The sequence below is a fragment of the Lissotriton vulgaris genome, chromosome 2_1 (assembly GCF_964263255.1).
Source record: "Lissotriton vulgaris chromosome 2_1, aLisVul1.2, whole genome shotgun sequence".
Taxonomy (NCBI): Eukaryota; Metazoa; Chordata; class Amphibia; order Caudata; family Salamandridae; genus Lissotriton; species Lissotriton vulgaris.
Window position 1 is genome coordinate 466,316,489 of NC_141687.1, and position 24,383 is coordinate 466,340,871.

General features: G+C 46.4%; 1 protein-coding gene across 2 annotated transcripts in view; it reads right to left on the reverse strand.

Moving 5' to 3' along the window:
• The window catches only part of PMS1 (PMS1 homolog 1, mismatch repair system component), a 1,062,426-nt gene that overhangs the window by 509,845 nt on the left and 528,198 nt on the right, over positions 1–24,383 (reverse strand). For both annotated transcript variants that reach the window (XR_015308390.1, XM_086955374.1), the window contains exon 9: positions 20,422–20,565. Coding sequence is in view for 1 of the 2 variants with exons in the window: in XM_086955374.1 (XP_086811500.1) it covers positions 20,422–20,565 (144 nt within the window). In the remaining variant the exon portion in view is untranslated. The remainder of the gene's footprint in view (positions 1–20,421; positions 20,566–24,383) is intronic.

Genomic DNA, 24,383 nt, shown 5'->3' on the forward strand with positions numbered 1-24,383 from the left:
CTACCATCCCTGTTAAAGGTCTGAGAGAATATTGCACAAGTAGAGACCTTTAAATGTATTTAAAGGGAATCCCTTAAAAAGGGCAGAATCCCATCACTCACCAAAGTTACATGCTTCATCAACTGGGATCTCCTCTTGGTTGCAATACCTAGTGCAACTAAGGGCTACAACCCCCTCACCGAGAGGGAGATGCTCAGGGATGTTTTCAGGGTAAATGTTGGTTGGTAGGATCTCCTAAAATCCCTCAGTGTGAAGAGTTTGGAATTAATAAGAGTGATGGGTGCAGTGCATGTGATGAACAGCGAAGTGAAAGTTAAAATGGGGTACCAGGAGAAAAAAGTTTTATTCATGATCTCCTGATGTCCAGATTAAAAACAGTGCAGTTGTGAAATAATGACTGCATATGTCCAGAAACAAGGTCTACATGTTTCGGCCATCGTGATTCATGTGGAATTGTGGCCTTCTTTAGGACACAGATGTAATTATGCAACTGCATAATGGTGAATGTGTGAGAAAAAGGAATATTAATCACAAACCAAGGGTTGAAACAAACATAACCTCATGTCTTGGTTCTCCATGGATTACAGAGTACTGTTGGCACCTAGGGAAAAAGAAGCGACATTAGAAAGAAAGGTTCTGTACTTATGCTCTACAATTATGCAATACGTGAAGCCTAACAATTCATTGTAACTAGTACCTTTATAGTGTACTGTTTCCTGTAATTCATGAGAAAGCAGCCTCACCTCACCTGGCCGTTGATGGCCCTGAAGGGTCAGTTTAGGGGGGTTTGCAGACTGCTGAAGAAGGGGGGTGGACTTGCCCACCTGCTGGCTCCCGGACCAGTAAGGTCGCTGGATCCCTCGTCTGCGGCCATGCAGAGGTTGGGCAGCTTGCGTGAACTGGTGGCTAGACTGGGCCGGACGTTGTGGGATGCCCCTTCCATAGCCACAAAAGGCAGACTGCGGTGGATGGGAAGACGCAGTGAGGACCAAGGATCTGACCGTAGTTCAAGAATTCTTGAAGCGCTCTAGCGCAGAGTCTACCTTGTCTCCAAAAAGGAAACGGCCATTGAAGGGCATGTTCAGCAAGGTTGACTGGACATCCCCCGAAAAAGCCAAGACGTCCTCAACCAGGCTTAGCGCCAAAGGGCTATCGACGTGGCAATCGTTCTGTTCAGTGAGTTGGTTGTATCTAGTCCACATTGAATCGTTAAATTAGCTGCGTCTCTCCCATCTGCCACCGCTTGAGAAAGAACGGCCCGGGCCTCCTCCGGGGACCGAGGCAGCACTTGCGCAACCATATCCCAGACTGTTTAGGAGTAACGGCCTAAGAGGCACGCAGTATTCATGGACCGCATTGCCAAGCTAGAGGAAGAGAACATGAGATTTCCAAGATGATCCAGCTTTTTGGATTACCTGTCTGGGGGAGCAGGCTGCTGAAGGGAGGGTGGACTGGCTTACCCGCTGGCTCTCGGAGCAGTAAGGTCGCTGGATCCCACGTTCCCGGCCACGCATAGGATGGGCAGCTTGCGTGAACCGGTGGCTAGACTGGGTCGGACGTTGTGGGGCGCCCCTTCCATAGCCACGAAAGGCAGACTGCGGTGGATGGGAAAACGCAGTGAGGACCAAGGATCTGCCCGTAGCTCAACAACTCGAAGAGCTCTAGCGCAGAGTCTACCTTGTCACAAAAAGGAGACGGCCATTGAAGGGCATATTCAGCAAGGTTGACTAGACATCCCCCGAAAAAGCCAGACGTCCTAAACCAGGCGTAGTGCCGAAGGGCTATTGATGTTGCAATCGTTCTTTTCAGTGAGTTGGTGGTATCTAGTCCACATTGAATCGTTAAGTTAGCTGCGTCTCTCCCATCTGCCACCGCTTGGGAAAGAACGGCCAGGGCCTCCTCCAGGCACTGAGGCAGCACTTGTGCAACTGTATCCCAGACTGTATGGGAGTAATGGCCTAAGAGGCACGCAGTATTCATGGACCCCAGTGCCAAGCTGGAGGAAGAGAACATGAGCTTTCCAAGATGATCCAGCTTCCTGTCTGGGAGAGCAGAAGGGAATGCGCCCTTGGAAGAAGAGGCTTGGACCATCTCTCGGGGGAGGGTGTTGGGTGAGGAAAACTGGGCCACTCGGCGCTGGCGGCAGGCAATTGTCCTTTCTACAGGAGCCACTGTGCCGGGCTTGGACCAGGTGCCCCACAGGCTGTCAGTGAGTATTTTGTTAAAGGGCAGGACGAGTTCAGAGGAGGTTGCTGTCAGGAGATAAGTCCTTACAGCCATTTAAGAAAGCTCTAGGCCCAAGACCTCAACTGCCCTTCGCACCAGCAAAGCATAGGACACTCCCTCCTCCATAGCCACGGAGGGGATGAAAGCCTACCAAGACCACTGGCATAACCCATGTGCTCTAACCAGTCTGGCTATTCAAGCTGGTCTGCTAAAGGGCCTAATGACTCCTCCCATTCCTTATCACCACCTTCTAGGCGATAGAGAACACCAGGGATAAACAAGGGGACAAAAGTACCCTCTGGCGTCGGGTTCTACTTCAGCCGACGTTGGTCAGGCTACGAGTCCGTCTCGAGAATGGGGACTGGGTCGGCCGAGGGCACAGACGACACCAGGGGTTTCATCGCCTGGATCGGCGCTTGGGAAGGTTGAGTAAGATCGACTGGCGTCGATTCAGATCCAGGCCCGAAGGCGCATCGACAGGGTCAGGCTGCCCAAAGAGACGGTGGAGGGCTTCGTAAAACATACAAAGTTGGGCAGGGGACACCCCGGCTCACTGAAACTGTGGGGAGGCACCGAGTTGTCCCTGAATCATCCGCCAGAGACAGTGCCTTAGAGCGACGATGCTCCGGATCCCGTTTCGCGTCCGCCGACCGACACGGGAAAGGCGAAGGGTGCAGTTGCTTCTTCACCTTCTTCTTGTGCTTCAACATATCTGCAAACTTTGAAGACATGGAATGGGACGGAATGTGGGGGCTCCGCGATCTTCCCCTCGAATGAGACCGGGAGAAACACAGAGCTGACCACCGGGCCTGCCAAGAGGTTTTGTGAATGCTCCTGCAAAGGATTCATGCCACGGCAGTCGGGGCACGATTTCTGGTTGTGGTCGCACTTCAGACAACAAAGGCACACGAGGTGCGGGTCCGTCACCGACATCAGCCCGTGACAGGCCCTGCAAGGCTTGAAGCTGGTCCGAGGATGTGACATACCTCGCACACCAGGAGTCGAATACTCGAAAAGAAGTCGAGAAAATGTCAAAAAAATGGCGTAGCTTTCTCTGGATCTGCACTAGGCTGGCAGGGAAAAAGAAAGAACTGACAACAGCACGCAGGGGTGGCATCTAAGTAGACACCGCAACGTCCTCCCGGCGACCAAGAGGGCGGATGCTGAGTTGACCGACGCCACCTAACGACGCGCAAGACTACTGCCAACAAAAACTCTCCAGATCTAGTCTGACACCTGGGGGAAATTCTTAGGCAAAGAATCCATAACTAACTGTCTCTTTATGTGTTTGAAAATGCCACTTTTAGAAAGTAACTGATCTGGGTTGCCGTCATCAGCCAGGCTAGCTTGAATACAGTGGCAAAGTGAATCCATCATCGTTCTTTAGCTCACTTCGCTACCCCAGTTCAGACACAGCTATATGCAAATCAGTCTTGACCCTGTACCTCATGGGAACAGTCCAGCCTGAACTGCCAAGCCATGTCTTCCCTGGACCAGAAACAAGCATCCTGGGACCGGTTTCGGCTAGCAGCTCTCATCAGCCAGACTAGCTTGAATCCAGTGGCAAAGTGAGCATGGGACCCACATCTGGGCATACCCTGCCAACATAGGGTGAACAAAGCAAACACAAGGAGAGGATGGACGGAGCACTGAAACTTTTCAGACACTCACCCCAAATCACAGATCTAGGTTGAATCCATCATCGTTCTTTAGCTCACTTCGCCACCCCAGTTCATCTTACAAGTATAACTTCCCATTAGGACAAGATAGGGAAATTGAGTTTGGGCTCTCTGAAATCAGAATTTAATAACACATCTTTTAGTAAAGATGGTTTTTAAATTATGTCTTTGAAAATGCCATTTTTAGGGGGCGTCGCTAGCAGCCGAACGGATGGTCGCTACCTAGAGCAGCTCCCCGGTCATTGTCACATAAATCCGCCACACATATCCGATTTTGCTAATATTTGATGCCCCGCTGCATCGGGGGACCATAGCGACCCTTCCAGGTGCCTTGGCCAGTTTAGAGGGGTCAAGACATCTACGCAGCAGCTCTTTCTTCCTGCGGCGGAGGCCGACTCGCAGCCAAGATGGCGACTGGCATCGGAGCTCCTTCTACTACTCCGGCAAGTTGAGACGGGAGGCCCCTGCTGGGCCGCCCGAGGGAGCAGAGGAGCGGACACAGGCACTGCCGGCGACGACTGGGCGGCTGTTCTGTGGAGGTGCGCCACGCCCTTCCTGTGTGTGGAGACGCCGGCAGTGGAATATCGCAGAGGCCCCCCAGGCTGGGGCTGCTCCTATGCGAGTCCCCCGGCTCCGCGGCCTATATCTGGAGGAGGCGCATCACTACTGTTGGGGCCCATGTCTACAATCCGGCGCTGCCGCATTGCACCGGACTTGGCCTACGGACCTGCGCTCCCCCCCCCCCTGGTGGTTCTGAGATGGGGGGCACCTGGAGCCCCGCGGATGTGGCAGGCCTAAATTAATTGAGGCCCGAGCGGAGTTAGCGGCCTGAGTGGTGGCTGGCCATCTGACTTTGGATTTGCTGGGGACACACACATACACTCCTGTGGGACCACAGGTTTTGCCGGGCTGCAGGACACTTGTTGGTCCTTTGCCCCTGCAGTCCCAGACCCTACTTGGACAGGTGAGGAGGCAATTACTGACCTTTTGCTGCCACAGTGGGGATTTTTCTGTGCTGCTCCATAACGGCGCGGAGTTCTCTCCCTGCGGTCTCACTGGGATTGCCTTGGGGACTGGCTGCAACCTACTTGCTTTTACACCAGCAAATTGCCTGACCTGTCCCTTGTGTTACGCAGCGACCCGTCAGTTGCCCCAATGGCATCCAACAGAGGAAACAGGTCGACGCAACAAAAAATCGATCACTAAATTCTCTTGGAACGCCACGGGGGACGCCAAGGAGCCAGCGCCTGAAGGGAACCCGAAGACGACGCCCGCGTCACCTGCTGTGAAAACACTGACCCTGGAGGATGTCATGGAAGCAATTGCAGGTGTACGCACTTCTCTTGAGACTCGCATTGACACCGTTAATATTGAGGTCACCCTCCTGCGCGCAGACCTCCGAAACATGGACTCCAAGGTCAATGTGGAGGTTAAAACTGCTGCTCTCATGGATGACACCTCTACCCTCCAACAGTAAATGGCCCACCTTCAGAAACAACAGCAGCAGATGAGTGAACAGCTGGATGACTACGAAGGGAGGGCGAGACGCAATAATGTCCGTATCCTGGGGGTTCCGGAACGAATGGAAGAACCTGCAGCCGACCTCTTTGTGGAAAATCTGATACTGCAACATCTCAAGCCCAAACGTCTTTCCAGTTTCTTCTCCATCAAACGGGCCCATAGGGCCCCTGGGGGAAGACCGAAGCCAGGGGCCCCCCGCGCCAGATTCTGGCTCGGTTGTTTAACTTTCGAGATCGAGATGTCATACTTCAGACAGCCAGGCCGTCTGCACCTCTGAAACTTGACAATGCTTCCATAACGTTTTTTCCGGACTTTACCATGAAGGTGCAGGCTCGTAGACTTAGCTTTCTCGAGGTGAAGAAACCGATGCAGGACAAGGGCCTTAAATATTAGATGCTGTTTCTGGTGAAACTGCGGGTGGAGTCGGACGGCAAGACTTGGTTCTTTCCCTCCCGGGAGGAGGCATCGGAGTGGCTCGAGGGATCACGCACGAAGGGACAGACCCAGAACAACAGTGGATCGCCTGAAGCAGAGACACGTGGGGTCATTCATCGGAGTGAGCAGACCATGGTACCGGAGCAGACTGTGGAGACTGAGGGTCGTGACCACAAAATAAACACTTCCTCGTGGCTTGGACCTATTTGGCCACAACATTTTCACATATATTGTTGCCCACTTCCTTCTTTGTGTTGGTATGGTGGTGATCGCCTCCCTAGGGTGGGGCCCCCGCCCTAGTTCCCTCCGGGCCTGTGGGTGGTAGGTGGTCCCCGTCTGCTTCCTCTCCTGAGGGTATCGAAACACCTGGACTGGTATGTTTTTCTTGCATATTTTGATTTATGTTGTTATGCTAAGTAGTGGCGAATGGCCCGGCTGTCTATCAGACGACCCCGTGTATGGTGGGGAGGGCGACAGGCACTCTGACGAGTTGGGGAGTGGTTAGTTTTGAATCCGCGGGCAGGGAAGCAGGAAGGGGGGGTGAGGGGAGATATTGGGATATGGTTTGGTTTGACTTGTTTTTAATGTGTAGAGCATATTGTAGCTTTGTAGCATATTTGCCGCTATGTTCTGATACTGGGGTGTATTTGGGGTCCTTTTACAGGTTGGTCCGGAGACTATTCGAGGGGAGGAGGGAGGTAAAACCCGCTCCTCTGTTTCAATTTCACTCTTACCATCACCATGTCAGACCTCCTTAATAGAAAGTTGACATTCATGACGTGGAATGTCAACGGCTTGGGTAATAAAATAAAGAAAGGGGTGGTCCTCCAGTTCATTAGACGCCATGCCCCAGATCTAGTCCTCCTACAGGAGACACACTTGGTGGGTAACTGCTATCGTGCACTTCAACGAGGGGGGTGTAAATTACTGATCCAAGCCGTTTCACCTCCGGTTCTCGAGGGACAGGTATCTATGTTAAAAAGACCCTGGCGCTAACGCGCGTGAACACATGGGCGGACCCACAGGGGAGGTTCGCAGTCCTCGAGGCGATTTGGGAGGGTCGGAACTTGAATATAATCTCCGCTTACCTTCCGCCGGCACTAGGCGGGGAGGCTCTGCGAGCCTTAGGCAAGATCTTGCTGGACCTCCCCCAAGGGACATTGATAATAGGAGGTGACTTTAACCTGACAATGAACGATCAACTGGATAGACACCCCAAGAGGCGCTCCCACAAGCCGTGGTTTGACTTGGCAGACTTTACACGAGCTTTGGGACTCGAAGACATTTGGCGGATGCAGCACCCTACCACTCCCCATTACACACACTATTCGAACGCCCATAATAGAATGTCCCGTATTGATTATTTTTTCTGCCCCATGGCGGATGTGGGGTACCTCCGAAATATGCGAGGACTTCCTCGCAGTATATCCGATCACTCCCCCCTCAGTGTTGACCTCACCTACCACCAACAATTCTCCAGCGGACCGATTGTCATTAGCCCATGGATTCTGAAGATCCCAGATATCAAAGATGACCTTATCGAACAAACTGACTTCTACTTCTCTGAGAACGTTGGATCTGTATCGTCAACAATTACGATATGGGAGGCCTACAAAGCTATCCTTAAAGACAGGGCCCTGGCCCTCAAAATAGGTCATGTGCGTAAATACAATGAACAAGTGACTCTAGCCGAGGCTGATTTGCTTCGTCTGGAATCTGCCCACAACGCCGATCCCTCAGGGGACGCGGCCCGCCAGCTCCTGACAAAACAGCTGGAATTCAGAACACTGGCCTCAGAGTTGTCGCAGGCTCGGCTCCTCCACACCCGCCACAGAATTTATGAATTAGGAGATCGTGCTGGCAAAATGCTGGCGTGGCTGGAACGTCGTGAGCAGGGATCAAGATGGGTCCCCTTGCTTTTCCGTTCCGACAACTCCCGCGTCACGGACCCCCAGGAGGTGGCCGAAACCTTTGCGGATCACCTCGAACAGGTCTATATGGCCAGAGCACAATACGCCGCCGGAAATTCTCGGCAACACTTAGAGGAGATGCACCTACCCACTATATCCGAAGCTGAGAGAGAGGTACTAGACGCGGAGCTCACATCGGAGGAGGTCACCAATGCCATATTTTCGATTAAATCTGGTAAGGCCATGGGTCCCAACAGAATTCCAATTGAATTTCTGAAGGCCACGGCATTCGGTATAACTCCCCACCTGAAACACATGTTTGAGGAGAGCCGCGAGAAAGGCTCTCTACCGCTAGATCAGCGATTGGCCTCCATAGTTGTCCTTCCCAAACCAAACAAACCACATACAGATTGTGGCTCCTATAGACCGATCTCGTTAATCAGCTCGGAAGCCAAGGTCTTGGCCAAACTCCTAGCGACCAGGCTCCTCACGGTCCTTCCATCTTTAATTCACGCAGACCAGTCGGGATTCCTTCAAGAGTGTAACACCGCCCTGAATCTCCGCAGAGTCAATAATGTGTTGGGAAGAATGCCGTATCTTCAGGAGGAGGCCGTCATCCTCTCCCTTGACGCTACGATGGCATTCGATTTGATCGAATGGTCGTACCTTTTTGCGGTTTTGGCACGGTTTGGTTTTGGCCCTAAATTCATTCAATAGGTCCGGTTGATATACACTGACCTGATGGGACAGGTACGAGTTAATATTCATACCTCCAGGCAATTTCCGCTACATAGAGGGACTGTTGCCGCTTTTGTTTGCCCTCACTCTGGAACCGCTGGCTCACTGGATCCGTTCTGATGCTTCCATACGGGGACTCAGTTGGACTGACGATGTAACCGACAAAATCTCCCTATATGCCGATAACGTTTTGGTCTACATGACGTCCCCGGCATCCTCCATTAATAGCCTATTTCATGTCGTCACAAACTTCGGGAAATATTCTGGTTATTCCATTAACTGGTCAAAGTTGATCCCATACTTATTACATGGCCCTCCACCTGTTCTGCCCCGGCGATATTCTATTCCCCTGGCACCCGATGGTTTCAAATACCTTGGAATCTTCGTTACTCCGGATCCAAAACTATTCCATGACCATAACCTAAAAGGTCCACTGCAAAGACTACACGATGATATCTCTCACTGGAGGTCACTGCTGCTGTCCCTCCCCGGTAGAGCCGCCCTATTCAAAATGTTAGCCCTCCCGCGCTTTTTATATGTTTTCCAAAACTGCCCCTTTCCTATTGCAGATTCCTTTTTTACCGCGCTGGAAGGAGAAATGCGCTTGCTACTGTGGGACAGAAGGGCTCCTCGCATCGCTCTCCATAAACTCACCAAGGGATGGTATGACGGTGGCATTGCCCTGCCCGACATGCACCTGTATTACTGGACATCCCAGCTGGTGGCCACCAACTCCTGGATCCACGGATCACCCACAAACCTGGCATTTCATTTGGCGAGATATCAAACGGGATGTGAAGGTTATTTGGGGGCGTTATACAGCAAACCCGTTCGTAACCGCTATGTTGGCCCAATGTGCCGGACGACGGCCATATGGCACAGCGCCACGAAAAGTCTGGGATAGTCAGACAGGTTTACCAAAGCAACTCCCCTCTGGTCCTCTCAGGCCCTTGGCTCCTTGTGCTTCCACCTGGGTTTCGATAAATGGGACACCATGGGCATATGCACCCTGGGAGACATGCTACACAAAGGGATGCTCCTATCCTTTTCTGATCTCCAGAAGAAACATGCACTTGCCCAAGGGGAGGCCTTTCGCTATCTTCAGATTGAGCACGCCATCCTTACAACTGTACCCGATCTCCCTTCCCTCTCCGAAGCCTCACCCCTTGAAGACAGGTTACTCTCCGAACCCCTTCTGACAAAGGCTATCTCCTGTACTTACCGTAAGCTCTGTAACAATCTGCCTGACTCTTTCCATGCCCTGCGCAACAAATGGGAGGGGGATGTGGGGATGTGGAACAATTAGAAGAAGAAGACTGGCAGACGGCACTGATGTCCCCAAGAGAGTCGGCCATTAGTCACCGTTTCCGCCTGATACATCTCAAAATCCCTCACAGGACATACATGTCCGGTCCCCTACTGGCGAAACTTGGCAGACGCCCAGACGACTTGTGTCTGCGGGGCTGCGGCTTAACTGGCACTTTCTATCACACCTTGTGGGAATGCCCCGTGGTTCAGCTCCTGTGGACCAGTGCGACCAAGAAAATGGCTGGGGCGCTAGGGAAGCAAATCCCAATGACTCCTAGGGGAGGGGTCCTCAATATCTGGGGGGCAACGGACCTGACAGATATAGAACATCAATGGCTGGCCCTCAGCTGTCTCCTCATAAAACGTTTCATAGCGATGAAGTGGGGTTCTCAATATCGTCCTCTAGTGGTGGGTTGGACCGCAGAAATGGATAGAGCCATGGTCGCTGAAAAAACAGTTTACAAACTCAGAGGGTGCCCCAAGAAATGGGACAAGAATTGGGGTAAATGGAATGCATATAGGGGTGAGATCCGTAGCTCTCCCACTACAGACATGGCTATGGACCGGTGGAGAAATGTATATAGCGACCCAAACTGATAGGCATTGATTATGGTACTATTGTGTGTTTTGCCCCGTGCTGTCTTCGAAGTTTTGTATGATTTTTTGGACTGCGTCCTCGATTATCAGAAACGATTCTGAATTGCCCCAATGCCTGTATCATGGTCACCTTTCGCTCTAGTGCTTGTATGGCTGAATGTGCTCTGATTTTGTGTTTTCAATAAAAATGTAATTAAAAAAAAAAGAAAATGCCACTTTTAGAAATTAGTACAAAAGGGGGTGGTGATGGACGGACCTAACACTTTGTTGTGTGCTTTGCTCTGTTGGCCTGCTGTAGCTGATTCTGTCTTGGGCAGAAAAAGGACTGGACTGAATTTTCCTTGTATGAGTTTCTCCAAGGGCTTGAAGTAGAGCTTGACTCCTGTTCAAAAAGTGTCAGGAACAGCAAGCCTTCAAGTTCATTGCACCAGCACTGGGAACTCTGTTTTGTGCTGCAAGAGAAGAAAAAGCAACCAGACACCGTTAACAACACCGCTGCAGGCTTCATGTGCTGAAGGCACCGCCGAGACTTGAAGGCAATGCAGACGGCACCGCTACACTTCGCACCACAACCCTGGTTTTACCGACTATAACACCCGCCTCCACCGAGCCGCTACTTGCAATGTGACCTGTGGGCACCGCACTTCGCACCGCCTCACTTCTGAGTGAAGGGCAGTAATGTGAAAGATTTTCAGGGGTTCTACAATTTGATTGCGTGGGAGCAATTGTCTAGTCTATGTTTTTCAGAGCTGCGCCAGCCCTTGACTGAAAGTAAGCTGACTGACCCCAGGAAGCATACAATAGAGGCAGGCCGCTGGATGAGTACCAGGGTCCAAAAGAAGGTGTATGGGGAGACTCCACCAAAGGTGGCCATGGTCACCAGCAGAATAGTGGGGGGGGACAAGAGTAAATCCCAGATTTACTCTAAAGGGCCCCAAACTAGTACCCAGGGGAAAGTTTCCCATCCTCCAGGAGATAAGAAAACAGGGGTCTATTCAGGGAAGCGTGCAGGTACCGGTCCCCGCAAGTGCTATGCCTGTGAGCAGGTGGGTCACTTGAAAGAGGGTCCCAAGTGCCCCGAAAAGGCACAGCGACCCACCAGTGCGCAGTCCAAGGTGTTGGCTAGATGTAGTGCTTGGGGAGGAGGGGTAACCAGAGGAGGGTAGGGATCCAGTAGAAATTATCCTTATCTTACTAAGGTCAGTGAGATGGTCCCAGGAAACAGGTGCCTGCAAACACTAAGAAGCACAGTGCCCGGGTGACCATCAATGGGAGAAGGGTAGGGGCTCTAGGAGATATTGGAGCCAGTGTGATCTCAGTCCAGTGTCACCTGGTCTCTGAGGAGAAAGTAGTACATGAGGCATAGTTGCTGTGGACAACTGGGAACGCCAGTGTAAGGTGGTGCAGGTTCCCTTTGAATGGGGAGTCTCAGGTCCCTGAGGGTAGTTGTGAGCCCTATCAAGCCTGTAGAGCGAGGGAATTGCGAAAGTGTTCCTTGATCATTACGAGAGAATTTACTCCACAGATATTCAGGTGGAGGGAATACTGATCAAGGAATATTTCGATAACTTGGATATTCCCAAAATCTCCGATGTTAGGAGCAATCAATTAAGCAGCGAAATAAGCATACTGGAAATTCAAAATAGTATAAAAGCAACAGCAGGAGCAAAAGTATCAGGCGTGGACGGGTTCCCGATTGAATTTTATAAGGTATTTTTAAAGGAACTGGAGGATCCCTTGAAAAATGTATTTAACTATATCAGAAGAGGCGGCAAGGTTCCCTCTGAGTTTAAAGAATCTACAATTATCAGCTTTGTTAAGAAAGATAAGAATCCAGAGGAGGTAATTCTTATAGACCAATCAGTCTACTGAATTCGGACTATAAGGTTTTTATGAAAATCTGGGCCCAAAGATTTGTGTCTGCAGCACAGGAAGTAATCCATCAAGATCAGACAGGTTTTATAGCCGGTAGATCTATGGCAGCGAACACAGAATATTTAATACAGGCCTTAGATTTTTTTAATATTAATTCAACTTCTGCATGTATCTTAATGATTGATGCAGAAAAAGCATTTGATTTAGTTAACTGGTCAGCGTTATTTTTTTCCTTGGATTGTTTTGGATTTCCGGCCCCGATTATTAGTATGTTACAGAACATTTATGAAGGGGCATCAGCTCAGGTTATAGTTAACACCAGGCAAGCAGGGAAGATTAAAATAAATCGCGGGACTAGGCAAGGCTGCCCTCTATCTCCCCTGCTTTTTACTGAACCGTTGGTTATAAAAATAAGGAACAATGATGCAATAATACCCCCTATTGTCGGAATGTCAAAGTTAAAATTGTTTGCCGACGATATTGTTCTGTATTTAGCTCCTGAAAAAGAAAATATTTTACATCTCATGAAAGAGCTTAAGGAATCCGAGAAGATTGGGGAATATAAGATCAATGAGAAAAAAACGGAAGTTCTTATTTTAAATTCTAATTTAGATTTTCTTCAGTCTCAAGCAGAAAAACGGGATACAATAAGATATCTAGGAATTTACGTGACTAGAGAGTATCAAGATCTTTTTCGGTTGAATTATATTAAGATGAAGAACAAAATAAAGAGCATGCTGGAACAATGGGATTCATTGCCCCTGACTTTGATTGGTAGAGTTGCATTGATAAAGATGAACATACTCCCTTTGGTTTTATTCCTATTTAGTAATATTCCAATAAAAGTCAATATGGCTTTTTTCAACGAACTTAAATCTATGATGAGAAGATTTATCTGGAATAAACAGGCCTCAAGAGTCAAGCTCTCGGTGGTACAACTTTCTGTAAATCAAGGTGGGCTGGCTCTCCCCCATTTTAAAACATACTATGAAGCAGCCCTTTTCGATATAGTGGAAGGACTATTAAGGACCAGACAGTCAAGAGACAATTTCTTTTTAGACAAAATGCTAGAGGAAGCAGGCTCTCAAATTTTTTTCTTTTTAAAAACTGCAAAGCTGCCTAAGAAAACAAGATATAAGACATTGCTAGTGTACTCTTCAAGATTACGGCTTCTATATAAAAAATGTGGCTCAGATGGTTCTAATTATTTGAAATTACTAGAATGTGGTAAAATGGGACTTAAGATATCTCAGAATCACCTGCTACAATGGGAATCAGCCAGATTTTATGAAATAAGACACTTATTTACTCAACATAAGGTCATTAGCTGGCAAACGGTTGTAGATAGAGCATATCCTAGGCGGCTTATGTTTTTTGATTATTTACAACTGGTTTATTTGATAAGAAAAGAGATAGTGGGTTCTGACACTTTACCCAATGCCTTGTTAACAGCCTTATACGGGGAAAAACATAAGGGTATATGATTCTGGTATAAAAGGCTACTCCCTTCAGGACCTCCTCAGGTAATTCTTAATCATCTAGATAAAATAAGCCTCAGGACACAGTGCGTTTTGTCAGATAAAGACTGGGAAGTAATATGTCAGCTAGGAAATAAAGCACTCCGGGCAGCTAATTATAAACGAATGTCCTTTCTCTCCCGCTGGATGGCGTATTACACCCCGGAGGCCTTGCAGAGAATATTCCCTGAGTATGAGAATAAATGCTTCAGATGCAAAACCAGTGGTCAGGGCGGCTGGCATCATATTTTTTTCTCCTGTCCAAAGCTAGAATCTTTTTGGAAGGGGATTTTCGCTGACATGGAACTGGCAATTGGGAAAATATTATTACCTGAAGCAGAAGTGGCCCTTTTTGGCATTTGTAAAGATAGGAATAGGTTTAATAACTCAGAAGAAGCATTTGTTTTTATTTCTACTATTGTAGCACGGTCCATGATTTTACAAAATTGGAAATCCGAGGTAATCCCATGTCAATTAAAATGGGTCAATAAAATGAAAAGAACATGTAATTTTGAGAGAGCTTATGCAGGCAGGGTGGGTGCGATCACAAGATTCGAAAGGAATTGGAAATATTTTGAGAAGTTGGAATCTATAAAAGGAAATTGATATTTTATTACTGCTTTACACTAGCTGCTATTGCACTTTTTGCACTTTATTCTGTTACTTTGCACTTTACTGCAGCAGCACTTTAATAATTGTAATAATAATTTTGCTGCTTTAATTGGCGGGTTTTGTATTTTAATATACCAGCATTTTATGAACCATCCAGTATTACCGATGTATGTTATTGCACTGTCACTTTAGAATCGTATCTTTACTATATGGGATGCTTCTGTACTTTAAACTAGTAGTGCTATAGGAACTATAAAAGAAATCTGAATGTTTTATCTTAGCCTTCCATGTATATTGCCAATTTTGCACGTTTTTGCACTAGCACTTTAGTATTGCTATAGCATTTTACAGTTTCAAATTAGCAGCTCATTGCACTTTAGTGCACTTGTATTTGATAAATCATATAGCAATTTTGTTTTTTTTTTTAGTTTTTCATTAGTGGTTGTTATATTGGTTAACCTTCTATGTTTCTGCATCAGCACTTTAAAGAAGGGTAAAGATTCCCTCGTTGTGTTAATTTGCTTTGTTGTCTGTATAAAACATAACAGGAATCTTGATGTATTGGATTAACTGCTTTCCTTGCACTATTTTGCACTAGCAGATTGGCTTACTTAGTTGCTCGCTACTAGTAATGTATATGCTTGGTTTGTCTCTTGTATATTGTTTAGAAATGTTATCTAATGTCGAAGAATTAAATGTACCAACGTCTTCCTACTGTCTTGTTCAATTAAAAAAAAAAAAAAAGCCTGTAGATTGTCTGCTAGGTAAAGATCTGGAGCAGTCCTGGATGATGAGCTCAGGTCTCACTTGGTGATGCTTGGGTTGCCAGAGTTCGGATGTGTGACCACTCGGTCCATGGCAGCCAGTAAGGGTGATCAGAAGGACCAGGAGCCTGAAACTGTGGCCCAGCGCCTGCCAAGAGAAAGGGCAGGAGGCGCTGGAAACCCGCCCAAGAGGTTTCGATGGTCCGGGAGGAAGCTGACCTTGAGGCGGATGGCCCGGAACCTACCATGGAGCAAGTGGCCAAACTTGGGGGTTCAGCAGAGCTGGCAAAATAATAGCAATAAGGAGGTCCCACCAGGGAAGAATTCTGCAGGCAGCAGAAGGAATGCCCTTCTCTTTAGGGTTTGCGGCAGCAAGCTGCAAGTCAGGCAGCTGGTGATCAGACTGGTTCACACTGAATCTACTTGGAAAATGATCTCCTACACAGCGTGCCTAAGGTTGCTGAGCCTGGGTCAGCCCATGTGCTGGTGGTATCCCAGAATTTCAGGACCTTCCTCCTGGGTTTGGCTCACGACGTGCCTTTGGCAGGACATTTGGGGCAGGACAAGACCTTTGACAGGATTGTCACCCATTTCTTTTGGCCTCAATTGCACTGGCAGTCTTGTGCTCATTGCAGGTCTTGCCAAATTTGCCCGGCAAGTAGTAAGAGTGGGAGGAAGTGTAAGGCTCCTCTAACCTTTTCCGAGTTGCTGGCACCCGTTTTGAAAGAGTAGAGATAGACACTGTGGGGCCACTGGACCCCAAGACAGCCATAGGCAACAGGTATATCCTGGTCTTGGTTGACCATGCCACCCAGTATTGGGAGGCTATGCCTCTCAGGACAACGACAATTCAAACAAAGGGGAATGATTCAGTTAAGGAATGGACAGAGGCTAGAATTCTAATATATATGTACACAAATAAGTTGCCTCTGACACCATAAATTAAACAGACGTGCTTCTTCCCAAAAGATTTTTTAATTATCTTTGGTATATATGCATTTATATGTATCTTATTTTTGAACTTCTGTATGGGCACGCTATGAGAGGACCTCTCGGTTTGGTCAAGGAAGGCTGGGCGACAGCTCCCAGGAAAACTCCCCAGGATGTATTTATCTACATGCTGGTCATCGGGGACCAAACTTCCCACTTCAGGAAACTCGCTCAGGCGAACCTAGAAACCAGCCAGGAGGAAACGAAATGCTAGTGTGACCAGACTACCACTGTGGTAGAGTTTCAGCCTGGCCAGAAAGTGTGGGTTATGGCCCCAGTCGAGCTTTGTGCTCTGCAGGACAAGTAGACTAAGCCTTTTCAGGTGGCAGAGTCAACTACCTGGTGAATTTGCAGACTCTCAGGAACCCTTTGAGGATATTATAGGAGATATGTCAAAGGCTATGGCACCATTGTTCCCCCCTTGACGGAGCTGACTTCCAGGAAGCAGCCCAACAAGGTGATCTGGACGGATGCCTGCCAGACAACTTTTGATGCCCTGAAGGCAGTGCATGGCGTCCATGCTCAAGGCACTTCTCCAAGGAATTTGTAGCGTAGATGGACGCTTCCGGGCATGCTGTAGGAGTGGTGCTCTCACAACGGAACGAAGAGGGCCTAGACCAGCCTGTAGTCTTCCTTAGCAGTGGACTACTCCCCAGGGAACAGAGGTGGAGTGCCATAGAGCAAAAAGCTTCTGCTGTGGTCTGGGCACTGAAGAAGCTAAGACCCTACCTGTTTGGGACTCACTTCCACGTTCAGACAGACCACAGGCCCCTTAGATGCTTGGTGCCAATGAGGGTCGAGAACCCAAAACTGTTGAGGTGGTACATCTCCCTACAGGGAATTGACTTTACAATGGAAAACTGCCTTGGCACAGAACACTCCAACGCTGATGGTCTGTTCAAGTACTTCTGCCTTAGTGAAGAGAACTCCCAGGTGGTCGGGAAGTTCTCCCTACTTTCAGCTGGATGGGACACGTGTCAGCTAAGGCATCTTTTGGCGTATTTCCCCAGTCTTTTTGCTTTCTGACCTCCTGGTTTTGACTCCATTTTTGCTAGTGTAGTGTCTCTGTGCACTTTCACACTGCTGATCAATGTTAAAGTGCAAGTGCTCTTATGGTAAATTAAGGTTATGGATTGGTGCTTCAATGTATGGCTCATTTGACTTACCTTTAAGCCCCTAGTACAGTGCACTGTGTGCCCAGGGCCTATAAATCAAATGCTGCTAGTGGGCCTGCAGTTCTGGTTGCGCCACCCACACAAGCTGCCCTTCATAGGGTTCTCAGACCAGCCACTGAAGTGTCTACGCACAGCTGTGATTGCCATGTCAACCTGGCAAGTGCACCCACTTGCCAGGCCCCAAACCTTCCCTTTTCTTACATGTAAGCACCCTAAGGTAGGCCCAAGGTGCCCCCAATGGGCAGGGTACAGTGTATGTGAAAGGTAGGACAGGTACTGGTGTGTGTGACATGTCCTGATAGTGAACTATAATGTATTTCGTTTTTCACTATTGAAAGGCTTTATGTCCCATAGGATAAAATGGGGGGGGGAGGGTACTTTGTAACATCTAACAAGGATAACTTCCCATTGGGACAAGAAAGGGAAATGGAGTTTGGGCTCTCTGAAATCAGAATTCAATAACACATTTTTAAGTAAAGATTGTTTTTAAATCCATTGTTTCAAAATGCTACTTTTAGACATAGGCATTTTCTTGCTTAACCACCCTGTGTGCCTCTGCTGAGTTGTGATTTGACTATATGGCTTTGGAGTGACAGGGGCAGGGGATGTATATTCACCATAGACAGCCACTGGGAGGGGTGGGGGGTGGCTTGTGCCTTTCCTGGATGAGTCAGGGCTGGGCTGAATAGTGCTGGGCTGCATTTAGAGTAGGTGGAGGAGATTTCCTTGCAACTAATAGGCCTGGTCTGCCTTACACAATGCTGCTTCCACCTCCTGCCAGGAAGCTGAACCAGAGAGAACAGAACTGGTTTGGGCTAAGCACAGAGACTCTTTGACACAGGAGAACAAAGGGAAATGTGGTATAAATATTTGGGCCCATACCCCAGAACTTTAGAACTCCTTTGGACTTAGAAACCTTCCAAGAAGATCAGCTGGAGACGCTGTGAGGAGGAACTACCACTTTGCTGTGTGCTTTGCTGTGTTGGCCTGCAGTAGCTGCTTCTGTCTTTGGCAGAAAAAGGACTGGACTGAACCTTATGCAACTTCTTTGTTTGAGTTTCTCCAAGGGAGTGAGGTAGAGCTTGCCCCCTGTTCAAGAAGTCTCAGGAACAGCAAAAACCTCAAATTTATCTGCTACCAGCAAAGGGAACTGTGTTTTTGGTGCTGCAACAGAAGAAAAAGCAACCTGACACAATCAATGACGCTGCTGCAAGCTCTGTGTCCTGAAAGGACCACCGCACCCTGGCACAACACTGGTCTCATGTCACCACCAAGTTGCACCGAGATCTATGGGCACCGCGCTACGCACCGCCTCACTTCACGCCGCTGCCCAGGTATCCCACCATCGCTACTCCTTTCCTCCATCGAAGCTGCTGCTTGCACTGTCGTTCGCTCGAAAGTTACACGACATACCGCCCTATCCCAAACTGCAGCCTTCAACTACCGCCAACATCGACTACAGTTTGTCAGCCAACAACAGCAACGATGACGCTGCTGCTTGCACCATGACCTTCTAGCACCGCAATGAGCACTGCAGCTCTTCGCACCGCAACCCTGGTCTCACCGACACCACTGGATGACCGTCACCGATCAGCCTCCTACAGGCACCGCACATCGCACTACTGCACTTCACACCGCAAGCCTGATGCCTGCAAACACCAGCGCTCCTGACTTCAACCTCGAGGAGTTCGATCAGCAATGCGTTTGACTTCAAGGGCCTGACGACTCATGCACTTACTTCCGGAACCGACGCCAGCTCAACAAGAGGTTGCCAATACCCTGCATTTCTAAATGTGCTGTTTTGCATGTCTCCCCGACACAGTGGCTGGCCCACGACGCAGCGGTCAGCCAGAACTGTTTGTATTAGTTTTTCACGATGCCGTGATAGCCCCAAGCGGAGCTATCGACTTCAAGAAACTGTATTTTAAGTCTATTTTTGATTATTGAGATTTCTGAGAACTATATGGTGGATGCTTATCGTTTCTTGTCTTGTTATGCACAGATAAAAATATATGGTACTTTTCTAAAACTGGTGTGGTGACCTTTTGTAGTTTTTCTTTCACTTTGTTACTGTTGGTTATGTGCAAATGCTTCACATACTGCCTCTGTGATAAGCCAAACTGCTTGTGCCAAGCTACCAAGGGGGTGAGCAGGGGTTATTTTAGAAGTATATCTCTCTTATCCTGACTAGGAAGAAGGATCCCTACTTGGACAGGGTAACAACCTGCTAACTAGAAACCCCCATTTTTAACAACCTGTTGTCGGTCCATTGCACCAAGACATAGGTTGAAGTGAGTGAAAGCATTACAGTGTACACCTTTTCAGCTCTGCAGTTTCTAGCACCTAAGGTTTTTTGAGTGTATACGAATCTGCATGCCGGCCTCCCTGAAAGTTCAGACTACCAGTTATACAACAATAACACTTTAAATAAGTACTTCTCAATACAGTTCTATCATATGCCTATTAGTGTCAAAGCTTCCACATTAAAGAACAGTAGATGTTGTGGCACCAAAGATAATCTGCTGCATAGCTAAACACTTATAAGGTCCCATAGACGAGACCTACAGGCTATAAAAATGCTTGATTAGACATGAAGTTTATCCTTGATTCAAATACACAACACCTTCCGCCTTTACCCTTTCTGTTGCTTTTGGATCTATTGTTCCTAGTGCCAAGATGCCTATTGGAAAACTCTACACTGTATAAATAAATAGATAAAGAAATAGGCATGCTGGAAGGGGGACAATGACAGGCACAGGAATAAAAGAACAAAATCCATGTCTGAGTGGAGCATCTTGAGTCTACACTCTGCCATTTGAAAATAAATCCTCCTCCTGCATTTCATGATGTAGCCAGTTTGTAAATAGAAAATAAAAAGAGGAAAAATAATATTGTTCTCTCAAAAATATACCTCACAGGAGAAGAGCTCTTCCTTCACTTATGTACAAAGTAAGAAAGACAGAATAAAAATTGGTTTCATAATTGTGTGCTATTGGCCGCCATCATTAGTGAAACTCGGCTTTGCTCAGCATTCCTTGTATCACATACAATGACTTGATTAAAAGGTATGTTACCTTATTCTGAATCATAACTTGAGTTTTATCAGGTGTTAGGTTGACATCAACAGTAGAAGCAGGTAAGATAATGCTGATGAAAAAAACAGGATATGACCGGGCTGATTCTTTTCTGAAATTCAAGTTGTAGTACTGTCGAACCAGCTGCAGGTAAGCAGATAAAAAAAAGTTAAAAGATACATTTACAAAAGAAAACCACACAATAGTCAATGCCTTCCAGCTCAAGTAGCTCCAACACTCACCTTCACACCCACACTGGAAGCAATTAAAAAAATATATTTCTATTTACTAGTTTATTTTTAATACATTGTTGTGTTGCTTACTTCTGTACTGCTCCTTTAACCACACACATTCTTTCTTATGTCATTGCTGAATGTGGAACCTTGCATATGTCATCTTGATGTGCATCCTTTGTAAGAGTCAGTTATCCATTGATGCTGATCTATGCTGGATTAATTGTACTGTGCTCTTCGATTAAACAAGCTTCTACCTTAATCATCCTTGAATTCATCATCATTTCACTGGCGACGGGATTCGAAGAGCAGAACCCACGTGGATACCTAATCTAATTTAAAAAATTTAACTTGGTTTACCTCATTTTACTCAGAAGGACGTTAAACAACTCTTGGACTTGGTAAATATACAAAGAATTATTATTATCTACTTTTGGATCAACCTTAAGGTGCTTGAGCATCGTGCATTTTTTCTTAAATATGAGCTGTTATGGGCGGAAGCAAAAACAAGAAGATTGACATTAACCTTTCCATCGTAATTTAAACTATGCGCTTTACTGAAGTAAACTATGCGTTTTACTGAAATGTGTGATCGAAATTAGAGAATTGAGCTCTTTACCGTTTTTTTGTTAAGAAGTTTTCTTGCTTTAAGCGTTTTGCCGTTATTATCATTACGCTTTACAACCCGCTTCTCAGCTCGCTCCAAGGCTCGCACCATTTCCAAAAATAAACAATTCGTTTGGTCGGTGACGAAGTCGACGCAGTGCTGTTCCACTCCTACAACGTTCCGCTTTGAATTCTGGGAGTTGCGTGTGACGTAATACGTCACAGCGTCATAGCGGCCATCTTGGTAAAACCCGAAGTCACGGACACATTCGTTTTAAGAAACTCAGTAACATAGAGTGAATTCCTTAGCGCTTGAAGAAATGAAAAGACAAATTGAATTATTTTAACAGCGGATTACCTTTAACGGTGATTCGCACACCTTGTCTTACCTTATCAGCGCGTTACCATCGACGGTGACTCGCACACCTTTGGATTTGGAGAGAAGATTAAACAATTCAACAGCGAGTTACCATTAACGGTGATTCGCACACCTTCTCCTGTCTTATCAGCGCGTTACCATCGACGGTGAAAAATAGAGAAGAAGAGGATTAGAGCATTTCAACAGCGAGTTACTATTAACGGTGATTCGCACACCTGGTTATTTTCTTATTTTTATTATTTGATTTACAGTACATACTATTATCTTATCTACAAGACTTCATTTTAATTGTGTTCTAGCACATTGAGTGATAAGATTCTTAACATTTAGTCCAGCATTTTTCTCATTTAAAGTTTTTATTATAGAAGTAGTAGGTTTAATTTAGGATGACTCAGCCTAACTACAATATTAGCCCTCCTCAGGCATTTTGGGTTTCTGGTAATGAACCACCACTTAAGTGGTTGGAATGGAAGCCTTATTTTTGTAATTACATTGATGCATTAGATGAGGATGGAAAAATGTCTCATGCTCAGAAAAAGAGACTTCTTCTCCATTCTTTAGGTCCTGTTGGACTAAAAGTTTATGAAACTATGACTAAACCCTCCTTTCCTGGTGATTTAAATGTTTATATGTTAGCGCTTTTACATTTAGACACTTATTTTGCTCCTAAGGTGTGTATTGGCGTAACGAGGTATACATTTTTCTCAAGGAAACAGTCTAAAGAAGAAAATATTGATCATTTTTTAGCTGATTTGAAGAAGTTGTCCTTGGATTGTAAATTTGGTGTTCTACAAGAAGAATTAATTAGAGACCAAATCGTTATGCATTCTTATAATACCTCCATACAGGATAGGTTATGGATAAATGGGGACTCTCCTCTTGATGATATTCTTGCCATTGCACGCAAGGCAGAAATGTCTGGCAGATGCGCTAATGTGATAAAGAATGATAATAGTGCAATGTCTAATGATGCAGTTTGCAAAATTAATGCTATGGACAAAAAAAGGTATAACTATAGTTCTAGGCAATCTTTTAGTTCTAACAACGAATTTTCTTCTGCTAAACATCCTCAGTCCTCCTCAAATGTTAAACTTAAATGTTACAGATGCAACAGTTTAGACCATTTGGCTGACTTCAAAGGTTGTCCTGGGTTGAAAACCAAATGTTCTAGTTGTGGTTTGAAAGGTCATTTAACGAAAGCATGTAATAGGAAAAAGAGAAGTAAAGTTAATTTTGTGAATGACATTGATGAGGAAGAGAATTTTGAAAATGATGTTGAAGATAATCTAGTGATGAATGTTCATGATAAGTTAGTTCTAAGAATAAGAGACGAGGACATGGTTAACAAACCTATTTGTACAATGAGTATTGGTGGTGTGATTGTAAAAATGTATGCCGATTCGGGCTCACCTTATACCATTGTTAATGAAGATATGTGGAAATCCTCATTTATTCAACAGGTGGGGGAGAAATTATTGCCATCAGATATCCACCCTGAAGGTTATTTAGGAGACCCTATTTCCATCTTGGGTTTTCGTTGGTTTGTTTTCAGGTTCAAAGACAGGGAATGTAGAGGGAAATTGTACATTTCAAAGAAAGGACCACCTGTTTTAGGGTGGTTCGACCAAAAACAACTCCACATTATCTTAGATCCTAATAGTAAAGAACAAGTCTTAGTAGTTGATGACTGTTCTATTGTTACAGATAGCATTTTAAAGAAATTTCCAAAGGTTTTTAGTAAAACTTTGGGGAATTTAGTTGGTTTTGAACATAAAATCATACTAAAGGATGATGCTTGTCCAAAAGTGCACAAGTGTAGGAATGTGCCTATCTTAGTGAGAGATGAAGTCAGTAAAGAACTGGATAAACTTGTGTCTACTGACATCATAGAACCTATTGAGGCGAGTGAATGGGTTTCGTCAATTGTCGTCGCAAGACGGAGCAACGGCAAAATCAGGTTGTGTGTAGACCTAAGGTATTTAAACAACAACATTGTGGTTGATAAATTCCCACTTCCCAAAATCAATGAAATGGTCTCTAGTGTTGGTAATGCCCAGTAGTTCTCTACCATAGACCTGTCATCTGCATACCACCAGATTTCTCTGTGCCCTGATTCAATGAAGTTTACGTCTTTTGTGACACCTTTTGGTTGCTTCCGTTATAAACGCATGCCGTTTGGCTTAGCCTCAGCGGCTGCTGTTTTTCAACGGCTTATGTACCAATTATTCAAGGGAGAAAAAGGTGTCAGATATTTTCAGGACGATATTCTGGTCTTCGGAGATGATGAGAATGAGCATTTATCAAGGCTACATAAAGTTTTGAATATTCTTGAAAGCAAGGGTCTTACTGTTGAACATTCCAAATGTAAATTTGCTCAGAAAAGTGTAACTTATCTAGGCCATATCATTGACGCTGAAGGGGTTAAACCCAAACCCTCTTTGGTTTCAGCAATCTCTGAGGCTCCTATTCCTGCAAGTAAAGATGACATCAAGTCGTTCTTAGGAATGGCTGAGTTTTGCTCCAAATATGTTCCAAATTTTGCGAGTGTTTCATACAATATTCGGCAACTTTTAAAAAAGGGTGTGAAGTTCGAATGGTCAAAGTCTTGCGATGAAGATTTCTTGAATATTAAGAATGCTATTGCCCAGACCACTGCCTTGCACAGTTTTGATCCATCTTTAGAGAATGTAATTACCACAGATGCAAGTAACAAGGGTTTGGGAGCGGTTTTGGTGCAGATTGAT